The 27,266-nt window shown below is 39.4% G+C and overlaps 1 protein-coding gene across 1 annotated transcript in view; it reads right to left on the bottom strand.

Moving 5' to 3' along the window:
- arhgef12b (Rho guanine nucleotide exchange factor (GEF) 12b) overlaps positions 1 to 27,266 on the bottom strand; it is a gene marked incomplete at both ends in the record, with an annotated part of 51,433 nt that overhangs the window by 9,730 nt on the left and 14,437 nt on the right. Inside the window, 20 exons of the mRNA XM_079237790.1 lie at positions 460 to 585; positions 1,174 to 1,259; positions 2,017 to 2,163; positions 2,245 to 2,411; positions 3,117 to 3,264; positions 3,839 to 4,051; positions 6,262 to 6,367; positions 6,730 to 6,844; positions 7,479 to 7,511; positions 18,680 to 18,817; positions 19,490 to 19,595; positions 20,174 to 20,216; positions 20,314 to 20,412; positions 21,369 to 21,479; positions 21,939 to 22,037; positions 23,398 to 23,523; positions 24,066 to 24,188; positions 25,951 to 26,067; positions 26,172 to 26,249; positions 26,910 to 27,127. Of these exons, the coding sequence (XP_079093916.1) occupies positions 460 to 585; positions 1,174 to 1,259; positions 2,017 to 2,163; positions 2,245 to 2,411; positions 3,117 to 3,264; positions 3,839 to 4,051; positions 6,262 to 6,367; positions 6,730 to 6,844; positions 7,479 to 7,511; positions 18,680 to 18,817; positions 19,490 to 19,595; positions 20,174 to 20,216; positions 20,314 to 20,412; positions 21,369 to 21,479; positions 21,939 to 22,037; positions 23,398 to 23,523; positions 24,066 to 24,188; positions 25,951 to 26,067; positions 26,172 to 26,249; positions 26,910 to 27,127 (2,399 nt within the window). The remainder of the gene's footprint in view (positions 1 to 459; positions 586 to 1,173; positions 1,260 to 2,016; positions 2,164 to 2,244; positions 2,412 to 3,116; positions 3,265 to 3,838; positions 4,052 to 6,261; positions 6,368 to 6,729; positions 6,845 to 7,478; positions 7,512 to 18,679; positions 18,818 to 19,489; positions 19,596 to 20,173; positions 20,217 to 20,313; positions 20,413 to 21,368; positions 21,480 to 21,938; positions 22,038 to 23,397; positions 23,524 to 24,065; positions 24,189 to 25,950; positions 26,068 to 26,171; positions 26,250 to 26,909; positions 27,128 to 27,266) is intronic.

Genomic DNA, 27,266 nt, shown 5'->3' with positions numbered 1-27,266 from the left:
ATTTAAACAAAATGAATGCCATTTTGCCACACTAGAGTTCATTTGTGTGTCTACATAAATATATATATATACACACTACCGTTCAAAAGTATATATATATATATATATATATATATGTATATATATATATATATATATATATTTATATTTATATACACACACACATATATATACACATATATATATATATATATATATATATATATATATATATATATATATATATATATATATATATATATATATATACAGAGAACACATATATTTGTGTATGTATATGTGTGTGTGTGTGTGTGTGTGTGTGTGTGTATATATATATACACACACACACACACACAGTTGTGGAAACAAATATCCCTCTGGGACAAATAACTCTGATCTTTTTCTTTCTTTCTTGACACTCTTTTGTTAAAATGTCTGAATATTAGACTTTAAACTTTTCTAAATTCCTGTATTTACCTGCATGAATAAGGTGAAGCGCTGGTCTTTCTTCTGCCGGCTCTTGATGAGCTCCAGCGCAGACGGCTGGTTGCTGCAGAAAGTTCCCACCGCTCGTTTGATCTTCTCCTCTTCCTCCCCGCTGAACTGGAATCAGCACACAAACAAACAAACAAACAACAACAAACTGATTTACATTCTAGGTGTTTACTGGAGCTGATGTTTTCACCCGGAGAGCCTTGAATACGTAAAACCTTTAAGTTCGACATCGGGAAGTTAGAACCAACTGTTTGAAGCTCCTTAATACATTTTTATTGAAATAACTTTGGAGACATATTTTGAACTCATAAAAGACACAGCGTGTATAAATATAGTATTATATATATATATATATATATATATATATATATATATATATATATATATATATTTTTATATTATGTGTGTGTATTTATATACTAATTATACTAGTATAAAGTGTTACTTATATACTTATACTACTTTAAAGCGTCTTTGAGTACTTAGAAAAGCACTATATCAAATTAAAGTATTATTATTATTACTATTAGCCTTTTGTTCTAAACAGCAGTGCTTAATAAATCCTGTTGTTGTTGACGACTAGTAGTTCTCTCTGACTTTGGGTCGTAAAGGTGTGCAAACATTTCCCTTCACCCCGTGCTGAAGTCTCTGATCGGCCTCTGATCGGCCTCCCGCGTGGACTGAGTTCGGTCTTACCCAGGCCAGGAGGTCGTCTGCGATCGGACCGATCACCGTCGCCTCGCTCCGCTTCCTGATCGCTGTCATTTGCTCTGTCACAGAAACTGTGAAGCAAAGTGAGAATAAGTTATAAAACACAAACCACCTCTTCTTCTTCTTCTTCTTCTTCTTCTTCTTCTTCTTCTTCTTCTTCTTCTTCTTCTTCTTCTTCTTCTTCTTCTTCTTCTTCTTCTTCTTCTTCTTCTTCTTCTTCTTCTTCATAGTTGCTCTTCATGCTTATCTTTTGATATTTCATCTTCTCTAATCACTAAAAATAATGTATCCATTGATAACGATATATACTGTATGACATCCGAGTCACTTTGTATCATAAAAATAATGTGATCTCTTATTTTAAATTATAAAAGATCAACTTTTCAACTGACGTACATTTATACAAACCTGGATAAATGTTGCAAACTGTCAGAGCAATCAACTTCAAAGACACCGAAATAAAGTCACACATTTATACAAATATAAAAACTAAAGAACACAAAATACAGGATGAAAATCAAAAAAGAAAACGATTTTGCACAGTTGAAAAATTAGGATCTTTGTAAGTTCAAAAACATTTTTATTTCACATTATAAAATGTGATTCTTTCCCAGCTGCTGCAATAGTGAAGTTTAGATTACTTTTTTTATTTTTTATATTTCAGTTTTAGCTGAATTGTTGAAGCTGTTGTGAACTCAAAAACAAATTCTGTAGATCCTAAAATACTAAAAATAATAATAATAACAACAGGCAGCTAAAATTGATTTTTTTTTTTTACATTTACAGCGTTGCAAATTAATATTTAATGAATTAAACCTCTGACGTTACCGTGCAGCTGAATGATTTCCTCCAGATTACTGAAGATGTGCCGGATGTCCTCCGGCGGGAGGACGGCGTCTCTGTTGAGCCGCTGGTGGAAAACAGAGTCCAACACCTTCAGCATGCGCAGGTGAGCGCGTTCCGTGTAGAACAGCTCTGAGGTGGAACACACAGGTCAGATACGCTGGATGTTTTGGGATTTTATCACGTTTATGTGAAGCGCCGCTGGCGGCTCACCATTGATGACCTCCTGCCGTTTGATCTCCTGCGGCGTCAAGCTCGCCAGGATGCCTCGACTGACCAGACTCTGCCAGTTCAGAGGGTTTTCTCCACACTGCGTCTCGCCCGCCTGGTCGTCTTCACTCGGGATGTCGGCCGAACTCCCCGGACACTGCAACTCCATCCTGCTGTCGGTCGAGCACAGAGGGAGAGATCCTTATTTATTACACTAAGCAGTCCAAACGAGTGGAAGATATTCATTATATATGTTTTATCATTGCATCATATCATACCATTAATGTAGAGCTATAATAACGTGGAGCTGAAATGATTCATTAGTTTCCAACTACTTTCATAATCGATTCATTGTTTTAGTTGTTTCTTTTCAGGCACAAATTCTCAAAAGTAAAAAGCTGTTTTTCATCTGACTCATAAAAGACGCTAATGAGTTTTGGAAAGTTGACCAGACAAAACAAGCATCTTTCAATGTTTATGACAAATAACTAAATGATAAAAAATAATCATCAAATTCATTGCTAATGGAAATAATTGTTGAATTTAATGCATTTTATGTGGCTTTCCAGATTCACCTCAACTGAACATGTCATTAGAGCTCACAGACTGATTATTACTGAAAAGAAAATCAGCAGTTCATATTAAATATTGGGGTATTTGTGTGCAGTATATATAAGTATTTGTGGAAAGACACAATGATCATTTTATATGTATGTATTAAATTATTAGCAAAAGGTGCATTTGTCAATTTTGAAGGTTGTTGATGAGTTTTCTATTTCTACACATTAAACTAGAGTTGTTTCAAAGGATTTTGACCTAACATCTCAAAATTGAAATCTCAGCATGAAAAACGATCTTCAGAGTAAATCCAATACCTGAAAGTCTCCCGATCTTCCTTCTGTAACTGCTCCAGGTTGGAGGGGCTGAAGTCAAACTGAGTGCTGGTCAGACTGGAGACGTCCTGGTGGTCTCCAGTCTGCAGACCGTCGCCCAGTCTGGGCTGCAGGCAGAACGGAGACAGATCTGTAGAGGAGAGCACGTAAAGGTTTTACTTAAAAGAACCATTGAACTTCAAATACGTGGATGACTAAATAACATAGAAAATAATAACAAATCACCACAATATTCTTATTCTAGTGCCACCAAAACTAATGGCATTCATGATTTGCCCTTTGATATTGCTGTCGTACCTCCAGGAGGCAACTTCTGGTAAACATTGTAAACATGAGTTTGTGTCTCAATCTCTAGTTTCAAGTCTTCTTCAGTACAGAATGATGTTCATTTAGTAAATGATGGTCATTTAGAGTCAAACAGACCATAAAATTATATTGTTATGAAAAAAAGTAATATTTTAGGAACAGTAACGCCATAATAGATGCCATATAAGATGCCCTAACAATGCGATAGACTCCAAATATAAAACTTCAAGACACGCAACCTGTGACGGGGAGTCACAACCAAAAATATTCCCAATAATATAAGTAGTTACTTATTTTACTTAAGTGCTTTTGTGCAGATTAATTTGCATCTAACGTGAAATCAATCTTGTCCTCTGAATCCCTCAGTCAGTGGAGGAAGAGAAGCAGGTATTTCTTACTGGAGTCCGAGTCGTGTCCGCTGGTGTCGGAGGCCGGACCGGTGGGCGAGCTGTGTGTAGGGGAGGTGCTGCTGTTGCCGGCGTCCGATCCCTCGTTGGGCTGATTCCCACGGATCCGTCCCAGGACGGAGTCAGGCTGCTCGGGGATGCCGGCGGCGTGATGAGAGAGCGGCTTCGGTGAGCGCTGCTTGTTCAGCTCCACGGCTTTACCGACTGCAAACACAGAGTAGAAAAAAACATTGAAAAAAAACACCAAACACTAATAACATCGATGTATTTACACAAATGCACCTCTTTCGTACTGCATAGAAGGATCTCCCCCCCCCCACCAAAGGTATTTATACTATTGGAGATGGAGGTACAAATACGATAAAAATCTGACAATTTTTAGACTAAAGGATCAAAAATATTCATCAAATGTATTGATAATGGAAATAATTGTTGGTTGCATTTAATGTGGCTTTCCAGATTTATCCCAACTGAACGTGTCGGTTTGAATACATTTCCCAGTCTGATGATCATTACTGATCATTATAAAAAAATCAGCAGTTCATATTAAATACTGAGGTATTTGTGTGCAGTATGTCTACAAGTCTTTGTGGAAAGACACGATTATTACTTTAATACATGAAAATAAATTAGCAAAAGGCGCATTCGTCTACTTTAAAAAAAAAATCTTTAGAAAAGTGAAGGTTGTCGTTGCGCTTTCTATAAAAAAAAGTAGCTTCAAAGAATTTTATTATTATTATTTTATTTAACGAATTCCTAAATTGCAAATAACTCAATAAAATCTCCATGTTACAGGAAATTCAGGAAACAGAACAAACAAAACAAAAACAGACAGATAAAAAAAAATTTAAAAAATGGATATAAGAGTACGATGTCTCATGCCGTGTTCACACCAAAAGAGATGTGAAATATTCACGCGACCAGATTACATGTTAAGTCAATGCACAGACGCGAATGGTTGCGAAAAAGTGGATTTTTCACGGCGGTGTTTGATGTTCCGACGTTTGTGGGACTTCCTCAACAAGTACAAAGCAGAACTAGTGGTTATTTCAATGGTGAATGGCGGAAATAGTAAATGTTTTCACAGACACGGAGATAAGCCCTTTCCCCAGCGAATGGTTGCGAAAAAATGGAAAACTATGGAACTAAATCCAGGTCATGTGTTTTGTTCATTTGAAAAAAAGATTTGAACCTGAAAGTTTTGTTGTTGAACTTTGAACTTTAATTTTACAGTTTCAAATCTCTTTTTTTCGGATTCAAATATTTTTTTCTAATTCAAAACTTTTTTTCAGATTCAGATCGTTTTTTTTTAGGTTCAAAGCATGTTTTCAGATTCAGACTTTTGGCCTGGATCTGGCGTGGGGGCGTGGTTTCAACTGCAGGGGCGTGGTCTCATGAGTGACAGCTTAACAATGAAGGCTGAGAACCCGTTGCCTTCAGGTAACGTGGGTACCGTGAGCATTATGACTTCATACAGCATATTCACGGGATTGGCAGTAAACTAAATTGACGCCAGTGACACAGTTATGTTTAGCAAGCTGTTTTATACCATACTTGGCATGAATGACAGTATAAGAGCAATAAACTATGCCAGGTTGTGTCGTTCAAAAACTACACTATAATATCTGACGTTTCGCACCAGTCATAATGCTCACGGTACCACGTTAACTGAAGGCAACGTGGTTGAGGCTAGTTCTCAGCCTTCATTGTTAAGGTGTCACTCATGAGACCACGCCCCTGCAGTTGAAACCACGCCCCCACGCCAGATCCAGGCCAAAAGTCTGAACCTGAAAAAAAAATGTAATCCGAAAAAAAAGAGATTTGAGATTGTAAAATTAAAGAGTGAAAGTTGAAAATATAAAATCTGTTACTGAAAACTGAAAAAATATATTATTTTTCAAAGTTCAACAACAAAACTTGATTTTTCAGGTTCAAATCTTATTTTCAAATGAACAAAACATATGACCTGGATTTAGCTCCACAGTACGAATTAACCAGTTGAAGTCTCATCAGACAAAGAAACAGAAAAGCAATGCTATCAATTTCAATGAACGCTGACAAGTGCAGCATAGTTTTGTTAAAAGTAGGATGAAAAATAGAATTAAATTAAATAAAATAAATTAAAAATATATAATATAATAGTAATATTACAATTGGTATTATTGTTATTATAATTGTTGTTGTCTTTGTTGAGGATACATGTGTTAATGCAGGGACAGCAGTATAAGAGTTGTTTTAAATATTAAAGGCGCATGTGTTGGTGAAGTAGTGACTGATTTGTTAAATGTTGTCACCATTTACTTCAATTCCTCAAGACTTTTCTCCGTTTTGTGATCTCCATTCACAACGTTTTCTTCGCGGATTCAAGTACACTCGAAGAGTTACTGGTTTACAAATGGTGGTTTTCTCCTCACCGGAGGTGGAGTCCACTCTGCTCAGACGGCGAGGCGGGCCGAGAATGTTGGGAAACCGAGGCTTCTTCACCTTCTCCTCTCCCTCCTTCTCCGGCTTGATACTCTTCTGCTTGTTAAAAATAACATAAGATAAGATAATCCTTTATTAGTCCCACAATGGGGAAGCAGCAGTGCACACAAGAGACACACAGTAAATAAAAAAAATAAAGTAATATAAATAAACAGTAATAAAAAACCGTAAAGAAGAATACAATAGCAATATTAAATATACAGACGGAATAAAAAAAGGATATAAAAAGTATTTAAATGTATTTATATTGCACCAGATGAACGTAATTAAAGTGGCCAAAGTGACTAAAGTGTTATAACATGAACTTAAAGTAACAGATTGTAGGTCCAAAAGCGTCTTCTTGTACGCGGGCAAGAAAACAATCGTATTTCTGCATGTTTCTGAAGGAGGGAACGAACCTTCATCTTGGGCAGGAAATTTATGCGCGCCCGTTTGTGTTCGAGGCCCCGAGGCTCCTTCACTTTCACCCCGAGGTGCTTCATGTAGGTGAGAATCACATACTGCATTGTTTGGCTGCAACATGACAGTCAAGAAAAAAGTTGATTAACTGTGGCAATATACAAAACTATGTAAAAAGCCTTTATCGTACAATAATATATGAATACTTGTACTACAGCTTTCAATGAAAATGTATTTATTATACAATTACATTTTTTGTAATTGTATGATCAACCTGCTGTTGTCCTTTGAGGTATTTCCATGTAATTTAGTGTAAATTAGATAATAATAATAATGCATTTAATTTATATCGCGCTTTTCTTAGTACTCAAAGTCACTTTACACAACATTTACAATGTCCTAAAAATTATGCAATAAAACAAGTAGAATAATAAAACAGATAAAAATAAATAAAAACAACAAGAGCACACAGTCATACATTAAAAGCAGATCTGAAGAGGTGGGTTTTAATTTGTGATTTGAATGTGGAGAGGACAGTGCAGTCTCGGATGAGTTTGGGGAGAGAGTTATAAGAGAGATATAAAAAATAAGCCTTTAATCCAAATTTATTTAAATAAATAGTTCAACAGGTAAATACCAGAAAAGATAGATAGATAGAGCTGCAGATGCATTGGTGATATAACATACGTATATAATAATAATAATAATAATAATAATAATAATAATAATAAAAACTCCCTCTTCTTACCATTTCTCCTCTTCTGTGGGATGGGTCGTGAACCTGCAACAGTCAGAGTAGGGTTAGCACACACTAATACAAGGAGTTAGTGTGTGTGTGTGTGTGTGTGTGTGTGTGTGTGTGTGTGTGTGTGTGTGTGTGTGTGTGTGTGTGTCAGTGGCGGGCCGTCAGGGCCTGCTAAGCCTTCTCTGCTGGCCTAAACAGAATCACAAAGTTATAGCTATTTTATCATTTAATTTTATAATTTGTATTTATTTTCATTTTTTATTAATAAAAGTTATCGCTATTTTATAATGTAATTGTTTTTCACAAATACACTACATCAGGGCTATTCAACTTCAGTAACAAGTGGGCCGAATAAGAAAATCACGGGGGGTGGAATACTGAAGCCTTGGAATCTCTCAGTGAAGTTATCGGTCAGATTTCTCATAAAGTTTGTCATGACTGGCGCTACGTGTGCCCCAGGTGCTGCACTCATGAATGCACAGAGTTGTGAGAAGTGCAGCAACCTTCCTGACATTAGGTCTGACGTGAAAATCGTTAACTTTGTTTTGAAGGCGCACAGCCTCTCAACCAAATCAGCGATAGACTTTTCCCGCCCCTGAACTTCCTGATTCAAAGTGTTCAATTGTCCAAAAATGTCACAAAGAAAGTGGACTTCTGCCATAAACTGTTCATCCAACATGCGCTCCAAGAAGTGTGCTGCCTGTTTGTGTTTACACGTGCGAAGGAAAGACAAAATCTCCTGGCGGAGTTCAGGCCTGGACTGGGACAAAAATTCGGCCCTGGACTTTTTGGTCCAGACTGACCCACCACAATCCGCGCACAGATACTGTGCATATAATCACACAAGCCCTTAATAACACTACTATACTGAAATGGGTCATTGTCTCCTTGTCTCTTATTTGACGTCATTTAATCTGAAAATTTCCATAAATAAGTGTTCAAAAAAAAGAAAAGCATGGACAATAAACCATAAACACTGACAGAAAAAAATAGGTAAAGCACATTTGAACAAATTGGAGCTTAAAGAAAGTATATTGATACTTAAAACACTTTTACTCTGGTGACCTGATTTGTAATTATAAAAATTGTGAAAAAGCAGATCTGCATGCTCAAACCACAGCACTATAAAATAGTGGTTAATTAATTAGGATAGTATATAATTTTCCAATATTTTAGAACTAGATTTACACCACACGCTATGGAAGCCCGTTTCCGCCACACACAAAAAAAAAAAGAGATGAAAAAAAAAAAAAAAAAAAAAATCTCATAATTATGAGATAATAAAGTCGAAATTATGAGATAAAAAGTCATAATAATGAGATAAAAAGTCATTATTATGAGATAAAAAGTCATAATAATGAGATAAAAAGTCATTATTATGAGATAAAAAGTCATAATAATGAGATAAAAAGTCATAATAATGAGATAAAAAGTCATAATAATGAGATAAAAAGTCATTATTATGAGATAAAAAGTCATAATAATGAGATAAAAAGTCATAATAATGAGATAAAAAGTCATTATTATGAGATAAAAAGTCATAATAATGAGATAAAAAGTCATAATAATGAGATAAAAAGTCATTATTATGAGATAAAAAGTCATAATAATGAGATAAAAAGTCGAAATAATGAGATAGTAATTGCGCATGCGCCTCAGTCGCTGTCTTCACAGGTCTCTTCATCCCTTCGCCGGTCCATGCAAACGGTATGCATGGTATGGTAACTATTGACGTTTTTTAACGACAGACTCCACACAGCCCTTTCATCAAGATTTGGTAAGTGTCATCACAGCCGTAATGTCCTACTAACGCTAATGCAGTATGTTGACAAGTAACACACATATTGTAACTGTGCACAAAGTTGTCCTCTGTCGTTTAGACAGGCGCATTGCAGTGGAAAGTGTGTTAGCACAATTCCATCTAGAGAATGAAGAACAACATTGAGTCTCAAGTATATTGAAGCGACCCTTGGTCAGGAAAGCTACGAGACGTTATATTGCTCATTGTGTGGTTTATTTGGGGACAGAACACAGGCTACTGTGGGCCGTAGGCTCCGCCAACACCGTTAAACGTTCTCTTAACGTACACAAACTCCGCTCCCGGTCCGAGACCAACTCTCAACCAGTGTTGCCAACTCCTCAGCAAGAAAAATCATTATTGGCTGTCCTAAAAGTCGCTAGAAGTCGCTAAATGACTGCATCGCCTAATTTGCATAATTGTAATGGAAGCTATAGGAGACAGGAATATAGTGATATAGCAATTGTTTTACTCATTAATGGCAGCTTGCTTTGGGTGGAACTGTTAAGCTGCTTTGCCTTTGAGTATGTTTTTTAGTTGTCATGTGTTTATTTATAACACAAAGTATGACATACATCTGCTTCACAGTACAGGCAGTATGGCCGTGTATCATCTCCAATAAACGGCTACAGCCAGCCTTTGAATTCAGGGTTTTATTCCCACTCCTTCTGTATTTTTGAGCGTACAGTTAGACTGAGACATGATGACTATATGTTTAGCTGATGTCACAGAGAGGCACACAAAGTGGACAAGGTGACTGAGGTCATTTATTTTAGTGTAACAGTGAAGAAACATTTACATCCAGCCGTGGCGGGATCAGCGGCGGCTTTGCGCGATTCATTTTGAGTCTGGACGCGGAGACGTGTGGGTCTCTCCTCTCTGCCGCTGCTGCTGCGCGACTCGCTCGGCTCCTGTGAGGCTTTGGGGTGCTTTGGGACGGCGGAGGGGGCTCACGGCAGCACCCGCTGCTCGCTGAGGACAGAACGATACGTGCGGCGCTTTCTCGTCAGTCTCCAAGACACCAGGAAGTCTCCAATTACACACAAAAAAAGTCTCTCTAGTCGCTTTTCACAAAAAAAAGTCTCCAAGAGGGTTTGGAAAGTCGGCAACACTGCTCTCAACAGCAACACATCTCACCTCATTCGCAGCGCTAATCGCAGACACGCTCATGTCCCGCCCACCCCCATAGGTAGCTAGGATGATTGACAGTTGTTTTTTTACAGCTACACAGGTCATGAGACCTTCACTGACCTCCTGAACTCAGTAATTGCAACAACCTATTTGAACTAGAACTTCTTCCTGTAAACACAATAACACTTTAACATAACAGGTTAACATTACACGTCACTCAGTTTGCTACAATATGTAAGGTTCCAGCTCAACTGCTGGACCACAGTGACTGTGTATTATTAACCTGTTATGTCGTAGTACTAAATATAAAGTATTAAATATAAAAATTAAATTTAAAAAAATGCTCTTTTTCTCCTAATTTGAGGAATTTAGAAGACAGTAAAGGGTTTTGTCATATTTAAACATGAATTGACTGTGAATAAGTTTGAATTCCAAAACTACAAACAAAGAAAGATTTTATAAAACTGTATAGATGTATGTTTGATTTAAGGTCACATTTGAGCTATACTTGTATTCAACAGAGGTGCAGAGTTTTTTTGAACTGTCACAAAATGGAGGACCTAAGTGACTACTTAAGGTCACGACATGTGCCTGAGGGAGACATACAGCGAATGGAACAGGAGAAGGTAGCTAATATAAGAAATGCTTAATTTTGACTTTTTGGAAGACTTTTAGAAGATCTTTGTAAATATCTGATGCAGCTTATGCAGGTTGTTCACTGTTATAATTGAATGCACTTGGCCTAAACTAATAGGCCAAACTAATAATAAAGTATTCCTTCATTGTAGATTGATTCCAGTGTCATACATCTTATGACAGATGACCAGCTTAAAGAGTACCTGCCATCCTACGGTGATCGACTGGCTGTTTTTGGATACTGCAGGCGGAAGGAAAAAGAACCCAGCTGTCGCAAGTCAAAGCTCTTTGAGCGACTTAGAGGAAAGCTCTCAAGAAACCAAGACGATCATGTGACTCAGAGAAAGTATCAAGCACCTCCAAAGAATGCTCAGAAGGATCAGAGAAAAATTGAGATTGGATGGATGAATTTTAGAGAAGGGGAATTTGTTCAGGTACGCACCAAAAAGGGTGGGGGTACCAGAAAAGAGACTGTGCCGAAGGGCAGTATAAAACAGAACTTGATTGAAAAGGCTGCCCTGTTGTTTTTCCCAGGTGGAACAAATGCAGAGGGGAGCCTCACCGATTTTGACATTGATGTAACTGACTTTCAGCAGCATTCATTAGATAGTAGTATAACAGTCGGCGAACTGTATGAAAAGACAAAGTTACCTCTTTTACGTTTCTACTTAACAACCAAGAAGAAAGACCTTGTCAGTGACATACACCTTGAGGAGGAGAATAGGGATGCTACTGCGCAAGAAGGTGAAAAGACACATGACAGACCTGCTTTCCATTCTCCAGATACTTCTGCAACAGATGCTGTGGAGATACATACTTCAGATATCATTTATGTTGGAAGTAGCACAGTATTTGCAAATGCAAGCAGTGAGCGCGTTACCCGTCTTTACACCACAGACGACCCACTGGATGCGTATAGTTTGCTAGAACTTGACACATTACATCACGTAGATGCTTTAGAGGATAGTGGCATTGTAACTTTCCACACAGAAAGCATATCTGGGATGGAGTACTCTGGTCTCGATGATACCTTGCCTCTCTCTCAGGAACCATCTTTTGCATCAGCCTTGCCTCCTTCCATGGATGTGTTGCAGGAACAGGCCAATCAGAGAGAAAGAGTGAAGAAAATTATTGTTCTTCATCGTGGACAGATGCTTAGAGAACTTATTCAAGTTTTTTCAGAGGAATGTATCATGGAGGATGATGTCTACTTTCAAATTATTCTTCCTGATGGAAAGTTTGAAAAGGCTGTGGATGATGGTGGTGTTTTGAGGGATGTACTGTCAGAATTCTGGAAAGACTTTTATGAGCAGTGCACTATGGGGAATGGCTTCAAAGTGCCGTTCTTACGTCATGATTTTGGGAAGGAAGAATGGGAAAGCATAGGACGAATAATCAGATTAGGCTGGCAAAAAGAGAAGTACCTTCCTATCAAACTTGCTCCTGTACTTCTGGAGCAAACTGTTTTGGGCTTTGTTGAGAGCGATCTTGTGGACTGCTTTTTCAAGTATGTATCAGAGTCTGAGCGAGTGATCTTGGAATCCTGCCGTTCTGATTTCGAAAGTGTTGACCTTGAAGAATTGTTGGAAATAATGGATACTCACAGCTGCCGTAGGGTTCCAACAGCAGACAGTATTGAGCAAATCTTGAGAGAGCTTGCTCACCAGAAGCTAATTCAGGAACCGGCTTTTGTTATTGAACAGTGGAGGAACATGCTTGCACCTGTTAAATCAGAGCTGAAAGGGATTGCAGCAGCCTACGAAGAGCTACAACCAACAGCAAGAAAGATCATGAGATCGATCACTTACCCCAGTACCCAGAATGCCCAGGACAAACTAATAGTCAAGTATGTAAGTGCATTCCTTAGAGAATCAGACAACCACCACCTCTCCCTTTTCCTTAGATTTTGCACTGGATCAGACTTGTTCACGGGAAAGAACATCACTGTCAGCTTCACACAACTTCAGGGATTTCAAAGAAGACCGGTTGCTCACACGTGTGGCTGTTACTTGGAGTTGCCGGTCAGTTATGACAACTACCCGGATTTTCGACATGAAATTAACAAAGTTCTAGAAAGCAACGTGTGGGTAATGGACATTGCCTAAGCTAAAGATTTTAGCCAACAGGAACTGGACTGCCATCAGAGACTAATGTTCAAACTTTGTAGGTTTCCAGATGTTTGCCTTATGGACATGGACGTACTACAACTATCTTGTTTACCTGATTAAGTGTCTTTAACATGCGGTCCACATTTTTCAGTTGCTTTTAGCCCAATTTATGTTGTTAAACATTGTTTTCAGTTTAAGAAAATGTGAGAAAAGAGAGTGCATCTTGCTGTGGAAAATATACTAAGACTGTTTACATATATATTTGTTTTTATTTGTAAAAACTGGTATTTCATTACCTGATCTTCAGATAACTGTTGCTCCAAAAGCACTATATCTGTTTCACTAGTTTTAAAACATCTAAGCAATATTTTTGTAATTTTCTTAGTGAAGCTAACTTCAGAAGAAGTTATTTCAGCACTTTGGTTTTACAATACCTTCATTTATATGTAAATATTTATTGTTCATATAACAAAACAAATCCAAGTCACATAGTCCAATCTTGTGTACATTTTCGTTTTCCTTTCATTTGACATTGCAAGCACACTGCAAGCACTGTTTTATATTCAAGTGCTTTTATTATTTACCAAAATATAGCTTGTCATTGGCAATCAGCCATAAACCTATTGATGGGTTACTTTATAGTCTTCTTACTGTTGCAAGTTAAGCAAAATGCAGTTAAAATGAAAAGATATGCAGTTGTGTATACTGTGATTGTTTAAATATCTGAATAAATAATTCAGTTAATAAATGTGTGGACTTTGCATTTTACTCAGTTTTTAAAAATAGTCAATAACAATGTACTTTGTGTGTAAATATATTAGCTACAATTATATTTGCATCTATCACAGCTGTAACGGTAATTTTGACAGTTTTCATTTCTCTCCTGGAATAAAACGGTAAAACAAAAGAAAATTTCGGAAATATGAAATGAGACACAGGCCCAGAAAAGTTAATGATCTAGTTCATTGTTTATCAGATGTCTGAGTTCGATATACAGGTTCACTGTTTCAAACACATCATTTGTTAATTTTAGATTATATTCTAACATTTGGTCCACACAGATATGGAACACATCTTCATCACATGGGAAATTCTTGAACACACACTCTTCAAGGCAGACTTGAACCTTCTCCAGGTCCACAGGGTGCAAACAATTTCTGCCTCCGTACAGCTGGGGGACTGCATGCAGGATGGAGGGGCGTCCATGAGGTGATCGTGAGTTGTGGACTTGGCGGATTCTGTGGTTGTTCCAAGTCAAAACAACCGCATTAAGTTCTTCCTAGGAGGGAAATAATATTCAGTCACAAAGAGTTCCAGAGATAGGTGTCCCCTTTCCTACAATACCTGCCAAATGTAATTTGCTGCATTGCAACAGATGTTGCAATCATATTTCACAACTATCAAAACGTAGTTAAAGAACTTAAAAATAAAAGGAGTCTTTTCCATCATTATGGAATGCCACTTATTACACATTTATTTGCACAGAACATAGGCAATGGCTTTCTTACACATGATAATTTGTGGTATTAGTATTAGGCAATCACCTGTATGTATAGAGTATGTGTCAATTACCTGTATCGTTTGAAGAAAACAAAACTGGATCAAGGACTTGTCCAAGAAGTTGCCCGAGAAGTAGCCATCTTCTCTCAGTTTGTCAAATAGGTCCATCCAAAACTGGGCACACTGACTTCGCAAGGTCAGCCACCATCGCTCAATCCGCTGGTTTCCAGTGCTTGGACCAAAGGTTACACTGTCTGTCTCAGCTTGGTTCTCTGACAAATGCAAAAGCCTCTGCATTTCAGCCATATGTCCATTTTCCGTTCCTAAATCAAGTCTGAGTCTGGCAGGGCATCCCTCAGCATTGATCACAGCATCCATGAAGTAGCCAGCGATGATCTTTGGATCATTGTTTGTTTTGTAAGCTTCAAGCCATATCATCTTTCTGGAAAACCCATCAATGCATCCATTGATTGCAATTCCAAATGGCTTAAGCTTGTCGTAGCCATCAATGTGCCAGACATAGTTTGGACCACAGCTGTGGTAAACACGTCTTCGCAGTCTGTTTCTTGACCTCAGATCAACACCTTCACCATCCAATAGCTTTAGCAATATTCTAACTGTTTCTCTGTCTGTCACAATTCCATGTAACCAACACTTTTGGTGCATCCATCTGTAACCGTGACACTGACCAGATGTTTCGAGTTGCTGTTCAATGAAGTTGGCCACCTCAGCCACATCGGTTTTATTCTTTCTACGCCAGAGCTGCTTCTTTCTTAAAATCCTTTCTAGGGTGCGTTTGCTTAGTTTAATCCCATGTGAATTAGCAAGCATTTGAAGTATTTCATCTGTTGTAAAGCCACATTTAAAGTAGTCTTCAATGTACTCACAATCCATTTCTATGTCAAACAGAGGGTAACCTATGCAAAAGAGCTGCTTCTGACTGTTGTGGTTTTTATCTCATAATAATGACTTTTTATCTCATTATTATGACTTTTTATCTCATTATTATGACTTTTTATCTCATAATAATGACTTTTTATCTCATTATTATGACTTTTTATCTCATTATTATGACTTTTTATCTCATAATAATGACTTTTTATCTCATTATTATGACTTTTTATCTCATAATAATGACTTTTTATCTCATTATTATGACTTTTTATCTCATAATAATGACTTTTTATCTCATTATTATGACTTTTTATCTCATTATTATGACTTTTTATCTCATAATAATGACTTTTTATCTCATTATTATGACTTTTTATCTCATAATTTCGACTTTATTATCTCATAATTATGAGATTTTTTTTTTTTTTTTTTTTTTTTTTTTTTTTTTTTTGTGTGGCGGAAACGGGCTTCCATAACACGCTGTCTATTATGTCAAGTAAAGTTCATAGACAACGTTTCTGAACATTTAGTGAATGAGTGTTTATCCACAACATCAACCTGTTAGCTAGCTCACTCACCTGCTATCACCACCACCAATCTCCTCCTCCCCCTCCTGTATGTTGTAACTTGTTTTATTACATTATTTACTCTTATTGTGAAGAGCATGGAAACAGGAAGTGCTTTTACTTTGAAGGTAAAAAGTACAATGATACGTGCTTGTTGACGCTAACTAATGTTGAATGTTACGTGTGGAAAATATATACATGTCGGGTGCAAGAGCGCGTTCTCAATGCTTCAACAGTTGTAATACTGCAGTTCACCAGTAAAGTGAGTCCGTTCATACCAGACTTGCCTTGGTGCTCATTAGAAGCTCCACTTCATGACACTGTGCCACCATGGCAGCGGGAGCCTCACTTTCACTGTCCGACGACACCTGAGAGGGACCGCCGCCGGCGCAGCCAAAGCCCCGGAGCCGGAGGCTACGCCACCGCCGCCGGCCCCCGCAGCAGCAAACATGTTTATTATACTTCTGCTCTTAGCAGCATCAGTTGCGAGAGCTTTTTTTTTCTTTTCCCTCAGTTTTTCTGCACCGCCTTTTCGTTTTTTCTCCATGTTTGCTTTCTCTTCTCTCTCACAGATTGCTAATGATGTGTCATTAGCTCATCATTAAAGGTGATTGGACGAGGGGGTGGGGGGTCTGGAAAATGCGTGAGCGGGACTACTGGGCCTATCATAGGGCCACTAGGCCTCTTATGCGTCTTTACATACAAAAAAAAAAAAAGGGTCAGCCACTGCCGCCCATTACTGACCGGCCCACCGGGAAAACTCCCGGTACTCCCTATGGCCAATCCACCACTGGCGGAGTTCACAGAAACGTTCCAAAACCATTCCTTTGCTGAGCCACCTGACATCACTATGAACCAGCAAGTCAGTGTGCTCTGCAGATGCGTCAGCAAGCAACATACGGAAGAGGCGATGTTCAAGGCTGGAGGTTGAGCGGATGAAATTCACAATGTTCATAACAGTGTCCATGTTGTTCTTCAGATCGCTGCTCAGCTTTGCGCACAGTACAGCCTGATGAACGATGCAGTGTAAAAACTGCATATGCGGGGCTACGGCTGCCAACCTGGCCACCAGCCCTTTCACTCTACTGGTCATAGAAGGAGCTCCATCCGTAACCAACAAGCAGACTTTTTGTAAATCCAGTTCATGCTCATTAAAAAAAAGTGACAATCTTTTGAAAAATCACTTCACCTGTAGTGCCCCAGTAGTTCCTCCCGAACGCGCACTCATTAAACCTCACATATATGCACAGCTGGGCCATGTCGGTACAGTCAGTCGATTCATCCACAGCGATAGACATAAACTCAGCTTTTTAAAGGTTTTCCAAAAGCTGCCCTTCGACATCCGTTGTAACTCCAGTCTGCGGAGAGTTGATGTGTTTGAGAGAGGCACTTTTTTAATGGATAAAGTGACGCTTGCCTTCACTTTTTCGTCAACAATCATTTCATCAATAACTGCAAGCATGCAGTCTTTAACAGTCTCCGACTCGGTAAAGGGCCTCTTCTGTCTGGCTAGTGTCCAGGCTACGCGTAGAGATGCTATCATGGCTCTCTCTTGTTCTGTGCAAAAGCGACTAAGGGCACACTGACCTCGTTGAAAAGATGCTAACAGTCCGTTTACTTTCCTCCTCTGTTCATCAGAGCCCTCGGGAAAACTGTTCGAAAATGAGCCATGATTCGACTTGTATTGCCTCTTCACATTGTATTCTTTCAACACAGCAATGGATTCGCTGCACAATAAACACATTGGTTTGTTGCTCATTACGGCTGGCAAAGTAAATAAATACTTCTCAGTCCATTCACTTTGGAATTAGCGTTTTTTACAGTCAGCTTTACGACGCTTCGGCTTTGAGAGAGACATTTCGCAGCTTAATGGTAGCGTCAGCTAGCGCAGGTGTTTCAGTGGGCAGCCAGACCAGAGCGCAAGTGAGGAGTGGGTTACGGCAACCAACACGGGTGCGTAACATAAAGATGTAGTAACCATACAGGTTTGGTTGAGGCAACAGTGAAACTCAACTCTGGGTTAGATGTCTCAATGTATAAAAGAGGCGTGTCCGTTAGTTTTATTTTTTCTTACCAAACTATACTGATTTGCAGGCAGTCTTGCGGGCCATAGTTGAATTCAAACGGGCCGTATCCGGCCCTATGTCCGGTAGTTGAATAGGCCTGCACTACATGTATTATAATTATTTTTCCCTATTAGCTTATTTTCTCATTGACCAGCTCTACTGTCTGTTTCTCATGCCTTGCTGTCTGCTCTGGCCAGCTCGCTTGTCCAGCTTGACGCTGCCCAAGTGCACTCGTTAACGCTCTTTATCCAATCATATCTCACCTCTGTCTTTCTATGTCTCTCTCTCTCTCTTCTCTCTCTCCGCTGGTTAAACACATGGTGAAGACCAGCGAGCTGGTTCTGTACTGTGATTCCTCACAGAGCCGGCAACACAGAGACTGTGCAAGGCCCACCACTGGTGTGTGTGTGTGTGTGTGTGTATGTGTATGTGTGTGTGTGTGTGTGTGTGTGTGTGTGTGTGTGTGTGTGTGTGTGTGTGTGTGTGTGTGTGTGTGTGTGCTCACAGGATATCATCAATCTTGGAGAGGATGTGCTCAGCACAGGAGCATTCCTTCTCCAGCGCATGGTGGTCTTTCCCTCCCTCGGAGTCCAGCTTGGACAGCTCGTCCTCGGCCAGAGTCAGACCCATGCTGCGCTTCTGCCTGCACACACATAAACAGAAGTAAACAAACATTGTTCACAGTAAACATAGATATATTATAGCTTCCTACAACTAACCTGTCACAGACTTATGTCAGGATAAGTTAAATCAGTATTGGCAGAGTGGTAACTAAGTACATTAAGTAAAAAATGGAGGTACTTGTGTTTTACTTCTTTCTTCTACTCTACTGAGGGAAACGTTGTACTTTTAAACTCCAGTACATTTATCTGACAGTTTTACAAATCAAGCTTTTTGCACACAAAACACACTAAACCTATTTTGATAATAATCGTGAAAAAACACTTCCAGATGTTCTGCTGCTTCTCTTTTTAATAATGTTAATTTATCAGTAATAATGTTGAAGTTTGGACTCGAACATTGGGAAGGTGTCCCTTTGGGCTCTGGGTAAGAACCTTTGTTCAATGGTTAAAAATGAGCTCCAGCTAAACCAACGACAACAGTAAAATACTGCTTTTACATTGATGCACGAGTAATAATAATCTAGTTATGTAATATAGAATTCCTGATTATACTTTTACTGAAGTAACATTTTCAATGCGGGACTGTAACTTCTAACAGAGTATTTTTACAGTGTGTTATTCATGCTTTTACTGAAGTAAAGCATGTGAACTGTTCCTCCAGAGGTTGAATGGTTGCACAGTGTGACGGCTACCTGAAGTCCTCCAGATTCCTGTGCAGATCTGGCAGCAGTGTGTCCTGTAACGTCTGCGTGTACTGTCTGCAGAGCTCCTCTGGGATCAACTCCAGCCTCCGCTTCTCTGTGCAGAGACGACAAGAAATATCATCGTATAGCAACTCTAATTAGATTAAATAGCGGCGCGTATTCAGGAAACTAATTGAGAAGGCATCCACAATAAGCAATCCCATTTCTGGGTATCTGCAAATGATCTGTATTCAAGTATCAAAATCAGTATCAGGGGAGAGAAGGTTGCACATTCCTAACTGATACCATTTGTACAGCAATTCCACTGAAATATAGGAGTGTGAACATTTCATTTACTTTAATTATTTTCATGATAACTTCTGTATTCTTTTGTGAAGGTTATTATGGATCAGTCCTCAGGCTTCTGTAGCCAGCTGGTTTGAATGTTGTGGTTGTGTAACGTTTACTTGCTGCTTGCGATTCTCACTTTTTGAAGCATGAGAAAGCTGCATAGCGTCAACTAAAGGTCTGACAATCAAATTTGTAAATCAAAGCAACTCTGTGGGAAGGATGTTTGGATATTAGAGTCTTATGTTATTTAAAATGATCACATACAATAGTTTTATGGCGTTTTTCTAATCAGTTCTTTGCAAAAATCTGGGATATATATTGTAGCGCCTTTCCATCCCTTACCTAAATCAGCTGAAACTGCATCTGGCACTGGTACTTTAAGATTCTGGGAAGGACAACCGGAGCCAAATGAGCAAATATACAAAATATACAATAAGCTAGAAACTCAGAGAGAGCAGAAACTGAGCAAGAAAAGAACTTACAGCTATTCGATCCACGAAGAGTGAGTGGAACTCCATGAAGAAGCGTCGGCTTTCTTTGGAGCTGGTTTGCTTGTGCACGTCAGCGTAGAGATAACAGAGCTAACAGAGGGAAAAGGGACATAAACTGCTCAATAATACCGCCAACGTGAAGTTATTCATCTCTTTTAGAATGTTAGTTCAAGATTTATTTCATGTTATTTCATGCCCCAAAACATGAACAATGCAAATTATCTCAACAGAGTCAAGCTTTTATTAGAACAGTGGAGGCATTCCACAGGGATCGATCCTCGGCACACTTTTATTCATATTAAATAGTATTTGGTTAGAGCTTTTTATGCAGTGGCGGGCCGTCAGGGCCTGCTGGCTTAAACAGAATCACAAAGTTATAGCTATTTTATAATGTCATTGTTTTTCACAAATACACTACATGTATTATAATATGTTTTCCCTATCAGCTTATTTCTCATTGCACAGCTCCAGTCCTCTGTTCCTCAGCTTCCAGCCTGCAGCGCGGACAGCTATTGTCCAATCAGATTTCACCTCTGTTTCTCTATGGGAGAAAAGCTGGTTAAAGTACATGCGAACGGCTTGATAGTGTATGGACGTGTGGTACGCCACAGGGCCCAGCGTGACCATTAACGTGCGCTGTGATTGGTCAGTGGTGAAGCGGCAGTAGGTGGCGGTAATGCGCCTGTTGTTGAATGCAATCCGCCTTAAAACCCAAAAAGAAGTAGAAGAAGAAGTAGAAGAAGAAGAAGAAGAAGAAGAAGAAGAAGAAGCTGGAAGCTTGAACCTTGAAGCTTGAACCTTGAAGCTCAGGCTGAAGCCTGAGAAACGGACTTACTTTCGCACAGAGGGTTAGGTTATGGCAGTTGCGGGCCGTCAGGGCCTGCTAAGCCTTCTCTGTTTTCCATTCAAGAAGTATAATAACATACAATGTAGTATTTGATATTTGGGATTTTTATATTAGTATAAATGCACAGAATATCAGTCAGATTAACCGCATGCATATTATTATACCTTAGACTGTGTTGTGTGTGTGTTTGCATAAATACCAAAGGTGCCGGGTCAAACTGCGAGACAACATGATGGAGGAAGGCTGCAAGGTGAGCCGGCCGAGTCTTCAGCAGGTCAATGCTCTGGAAACAGCTACACAGTCCATTAATCTGAGAGAGAGAAGCCATGATCAACCCCACAGACTGCTGGACCGCCTGTAGGAGTCATTGGTTGTGTCTGTATTTTATTGTGGTAGTGTGCACTTTATTGTTGTATTTTATATATGGGGCACAGGTGTAACAGCCAGGTGGGTGGTGACGCATGGGTGACGGGGAGATCTCAAGTTTTTACCTCAAGCGCAACACTTCAGGAGACCAGGAATACACGTTGTATAATCATGAAATATAATTAAATGGGAGCCTCACCCAACGATATACAAACGGCCTGGACTCTCATCTGAAAAAGCGAGTAAGAAACAGGAACTTCTCCCACGCCCAGCTGAGTGACTGGACGGAGATCAGTCACTACACCGCCTTTAGAGGCACATGCTCATTGTTTTACATCGAGAGGTTCAGATAGATGAAGATAAGCAACTTATTTCCCATCAGTGGGAACACTTCTTTAGACACCTGTTCTTGCTGTGAGTCAAAGTAGTCGTCTTCTGCTCCGATGATCTGGAGGTTGAGGAGGTAGGGAGAGCTACCCACAATGCACTGGGCACTGGAGTCCTGAGTGATACATATATTGCCGTGGTTTAATGCACTGATGGACAAACTCATTTCACATTAACATGCAGGATATATTCAGCTTTGTACTGGTCAGAAAGTATTCGGACAACTGCATTTCTAATGCCGTGTTCACACCGGACGCAACGCGAATTGGCAATTATTCGCAGGGCGGCGAGATAGACGCGTTTGAGGCGGCGCGAATAGAATGTTTGACCTGGGGCGAACAAAGCGAAGGACGCGGTGCGAATTCGCGTGAGTTGAATTTGCGTGAGTTGAATTCTCCCAACTCCGGCGGAGAAATTGCGTGACGCAAAGTTGCGGCAGCCAATCAGCGTTGAGAATCGCCCGTCATCAAATCGCGTCGCGAAGGGGCCGTGGCTTAGCTCCGTCGACTCGCTCGTCTCTGTGAGAGACAAGCGACGGAGCTTTCATTTCCGCTATCGACCATGGAATAAATAACCACCAGTTCTGCTTTATATTTGTTGTGGAAGTCCCAAACATGTCGGAACATGAAACGCCCTCGTATTTGGGTTCATAACATCATCCGTAGCCGCACACAGCTCGGTGAATTTCACCGACTCCTCCAGGAACTGCGTCTCGCGTATCTCCGTAAAACGATACCGATTATGCCATCCACCATGGAAATAACCACTAGTTCTGCTTTATACTTTTTGTGTATATTCCACATATGTCGGAACATCAAACTCCATGGTGTCTGGGTTCATACTATTATCCGTAGTCCCACAACAGCGTCTGAATGAAGCCGCTGTCAGCGCTGGTTCAGGCGGAGCAGCAGCAGTTTTATTCAGAAACGGCAGGACGGCGGTGATGACGGGCGGAGCTTCTCAACGCCGATTCTCAACGCTGATTGGCTGCCGCAACTTTGCGTCACGCGATTTCTCCACCGGAGTTGGGAGAATTCAACCCACGCGAATTTGCGCCGCGTACTTCGCTTTGTTCGCCCCAGGTCAAACGTTCTGTTCGCGCCGCCTCAAACGCGTCTATCTCGCCACCCCGCGAATAAATCGCCAATTTATAATAAAACGCTGCGCGTCTGTGGATTGACTTAACATGTAATCTGGTCCGGTGTGAACACGGCATAATAATTAACAATTGACTGTTTGACTAACCCCACCCCTACCCGACAATAGTGATTGTCCAATCACAGCTTTGCAGCCAAACAAGGCCTCCAGAAGCTGAAGCGGTGTGCAAAAACACAAGAGCTGTCTGTAGATGTGCGAGTGTCTCTGTGTACATGTCTCTGTGTGTACATGTGTGATTGTCTCTGTGTGTACATGTGTGAGTGTATCTGTGTACACGTATTAGTGTGTATCTGTGTGTACATGTGTGAGTGTATTACAGTATCAGTGGTGTCCTCGGAGTCAGGCGATGGACAGAAGTGGAGGCCGTCCCGCCGGCTGACGTCTGGGCTTTGAAAGGGTGTCTCTCTTTTGCCAGGACCCTCTGTGAGCGGGCTGCTGTGAGTCTAATACACACACACACACACACACACACACACACACACACACACACACATTAATAAAAACACTCACACACAGAGAACAACACAACACTTAAGCCAAATTGATTGTTTAGTCTGACAATGAATATTGGGAAAATCCCAGAGAAAAAGTCAGACCATTTCATCCCTATTTATAGAGGTTTTGATGAAGAAAAAGGGAGGCAGCGGAAGTTATTACAAAGAAGTTTGTGTCAGCAGTATTTTCAAAGAAGCTTCCTGTTGTAACATTTTATTTGATTATTACTAACAACGTTCCCTGTGGTCAAAAGCAGCACCTGCTCTATTGTGAGTGAACTCCATGAACACAAACTACATTTAAATACAGTACGAAATGGTTTAACCGTCACTTAAAATCACAATAAATCTTGTTGAGAGCTATTTAGGAAATATAGCGATTTACAATGATATGAAACAGAGAAAATAGGCTGGAAACCTGTGAATTTCTGTCATTTTTTTGCTTTATAAATGACTTATGGGTAATGTGCTTCATCTGCTTTAATACCCACAGAGCTGTTGTTGGTCGAGGGCCCGTCAATACTGCGGTCGCCCGATGAGGACGGGGTCGGTTCCCTCAGAGGGTCGATGTCCCCATCCTCAACGTCACCGTTCCTGGACGCTGTGGCGTCGTACTGGAAGACACAAATAATAATAATAACCAGTTCAGCATCTCATCAGTTACCAGTAACAAAGATCCTGAAGACTAAATTTACTTCTACTCCACTTCATCTCACAGAGAAATATAAAAATGCTTTTCATTTCACTATGTTTGTTTGACACCTGTAGTTACTTTACAAATTAAACTTTCTTGCTACATTTTCTGAATCCATAATTGAAATAATCATTAATTAATAGTTCAAAATGAGCTACAATCCTTTTAGATTACTGCACGAGTAGAAATTATTACCTAATGTTAGAATATAAAATAGTATAACAGTTACAGAAGACATTTTTCTATATCGAGTACTTCGATGCAGGACTTTGACTTGTAACACAGTATCTTTACAGTGTGGTATTAGTACTTTTACTATATTAAAAGGATCTGAAAACTTCCACCACCACTGCAATTTATTTAAATATTTTAATTTTCATTTAAATATCAGAATAAAAATGTCGTCCAAACGGTCTCAAAGACACATTTAGTGGTGGGTGTGGGTGCATTAATGAATGAGATTTAGGAGATAAGGCTAGCAGAATCCATAACTTCTTTTAAATCACTTCTTAAAACCCATGCAGGTATTTTGTTCCCCTGTTTTTGTTTGTATATGTTATTTATTTGTTTGTTTGTTTTCTATAACATTTGCTCTTTTTGGTTATTTGTTTGGTTTTGTTGTATTAATTGCCTTTATGGTATGGTTTACCGGTATTTAAGTTATGTATGACTATGCTTTGCTTCTCTGTAGAGCACTTTGTAAACTTTGTTTTTAAAAAGGTGCTCTATAAATAAAGTTATTATTATTATTATTATTATTTAGCAAAATTTTTTCATAAATTTCTCTTTTGCGTCTGAGAAGACGTTCGTCTCGTTTTAAAGCTAAATTCAAGTATTTTTCCACTTTTTTAACGGTGGATCTTGTCCATTCACTTTAAACTTTGAAAAAATTAGATCAGAGCCAGAAGCTCAAACCTCCTGAAGCTGTCCAAATAAAGTCCCACTTTTTATGAATCATTTGAGCACTTGTCTCTGACTCAAAGTAAACACAGACATTAGCCCACTTGATTATCTATGGAAGCTGACTGCAGGCACTCTCTTACATGATGATGATTTATACAAAGGAATGCAACATAGGACAACAAGGGGAAATCACAGTAGCAAGCAACTTACATAGAAGACACACAAAAATATTGAAATGGAAAATACTCAATATATACAACAATATCAGAATGAAAAATACTCAATATATACAACAGGTGTTGTTTTAGCGAAGCTCTACTTCAGACTTCACAATAGAAACAGTTAGTCGATGGTCATCACTGCTGTAATATCAGCCGAACAAATCACTGTTTAAACCTCGCAGTTCAATAATGATCAAAGGTCACCGACACGCTTTTCTGGGCTGGAAAACAAATTCAACATCAAAGTTCCATCAGTTTTCTTCTGTTATACAACACTGTGTTGACTGATTGGAAGTTTGAATTATATTACTCTTGTTCTTTTGGGTGGGGAAAAACTAAATTAAAATGTAACTAGAACATTTGGTGTCTGGTGTCTAGATTATCGAAGGACAGAAGGAAAACATCAATATAACAGCTGATTCCGAACTTTTTAATGATGGTGTGAGAATAAGAACATCATTTCTGTCCTTGTTTGTGGTCAGCGTTTGAAAGGCTTCATGTAAAATGAGTTGAGTCATCTACCTGTGTTGTTATTATCATTATTATTATTATTATTACCCGTTGTGCTGCTGCTCTGCGGAGCTGCTCCTGCAGCAGAGCGATGTGCTTCCTGGCCTCCTGCACCTCCTTCAGTAGTTTGGGCCGAGGGTTTCTGCTGTGCTCCTCCTCCTTCGTCTGATCCCAAATAAATGAACACATGAAAAACCAATGTTTAAAAAAGATATTTGATGATCTTGAGTTAAAACACTGTTTATGTAGGCACACACACACACACACACCTGTAGCTCCTGTTGCTCCTTGGTTAGCATCTTTTGCAGGATGTCGACCGTCTGGCCGTGCACGGTTTTGTTCTCATCCTAAAAGAGAAAATAAAAAAGAACACGATTTAACGTGTAACGTGATTAAAAGAAGCTTGAGGGCCAAACGGGGTAAAGAGAGAACTGACTCTAATCAGACTGAAAGTGGAAAATAAGAAAAGGGGAACGTGGACGTTCATAAATAAATACAATCAATGATTTAGTACTTTCTAATCTTCAAATATAAGTGTTGAACTAAAAGAGACAGACTATAATACTATTATCTATTTCTCATTAAGTTATAATATTTAATTATTTAACAAATTATGTACAGGTTTTTTAAGATTTTATGAAACTTAAATCTATAGTTTGACACATTCAGTGGAAAAAAGTGCTGCAGTTTTTGTAAAAACTGGCAGAAATGGACAGAAATGGTGCGGTTGATTCAAAACAACGAGATGCGGCACCGGCCAGTTAAGATTTATGGATATGGAGAACTAATTATAATAAAATATAAATAATTAAGATAGAAATGTAGAAAAAAAACTCAATTATCAAACTGATGTGCAGATTTATTCGGAAAATAAATAAATATGCACAGAAATCTAAAAATGTATTTCTAAAATGCATTAATTTATTTGACGAGTACATATTTTGTATTAATTTATGTTGATATTTAATTGTTTCCCAGTAGAGCCCACGCCCATCCTGCTTCTTTACCCCATCGGGTAGAGAGGAGGCCGGGGGCTCCTGGAGGCTGCGTTGCTCCCCGCTGGGCAGTGCAGGTGAGCGGGGCGTCGAGAGAGCGGAGGGCGGACAGACATCCGCTCCTTCCTCCTTCATTTCCTCCTTCTTTTCCTCCTCGTCCTCCTCCTCCAGTGGGAGGTGAGGAAGCCCTGGGGGCCGCCCAAGCACCGTCAGCGCTACATAGGAGCCAGCTGCCAGAGAGGAGTCAAAGGAGAGAAGAGAGGAGAAAGAGAAAGAAAACTGCTGATGTATGTGTAAAAAATATCCAACCACTGTGAAGATCTGATCAGCAAAACCAGCTGAGAGAAAGAGAAACATTTCACCACATAA

Source organism: Taurulus bubalis, assembly GCF_910589615.1.
Source record: "Taurulus bubalis genome assembly, chromosome: 2".
NCBI classification, from domain to species: domain Eukaryota; kingdom Metazoa; phylum Chordata; class Actinopteri; order Perciformes; family Cottidae; genus Taurulus; species Taurulus bubalis.
This window is presented reverse-complemented; position numbering and strand designations above follow the sequence as displayed.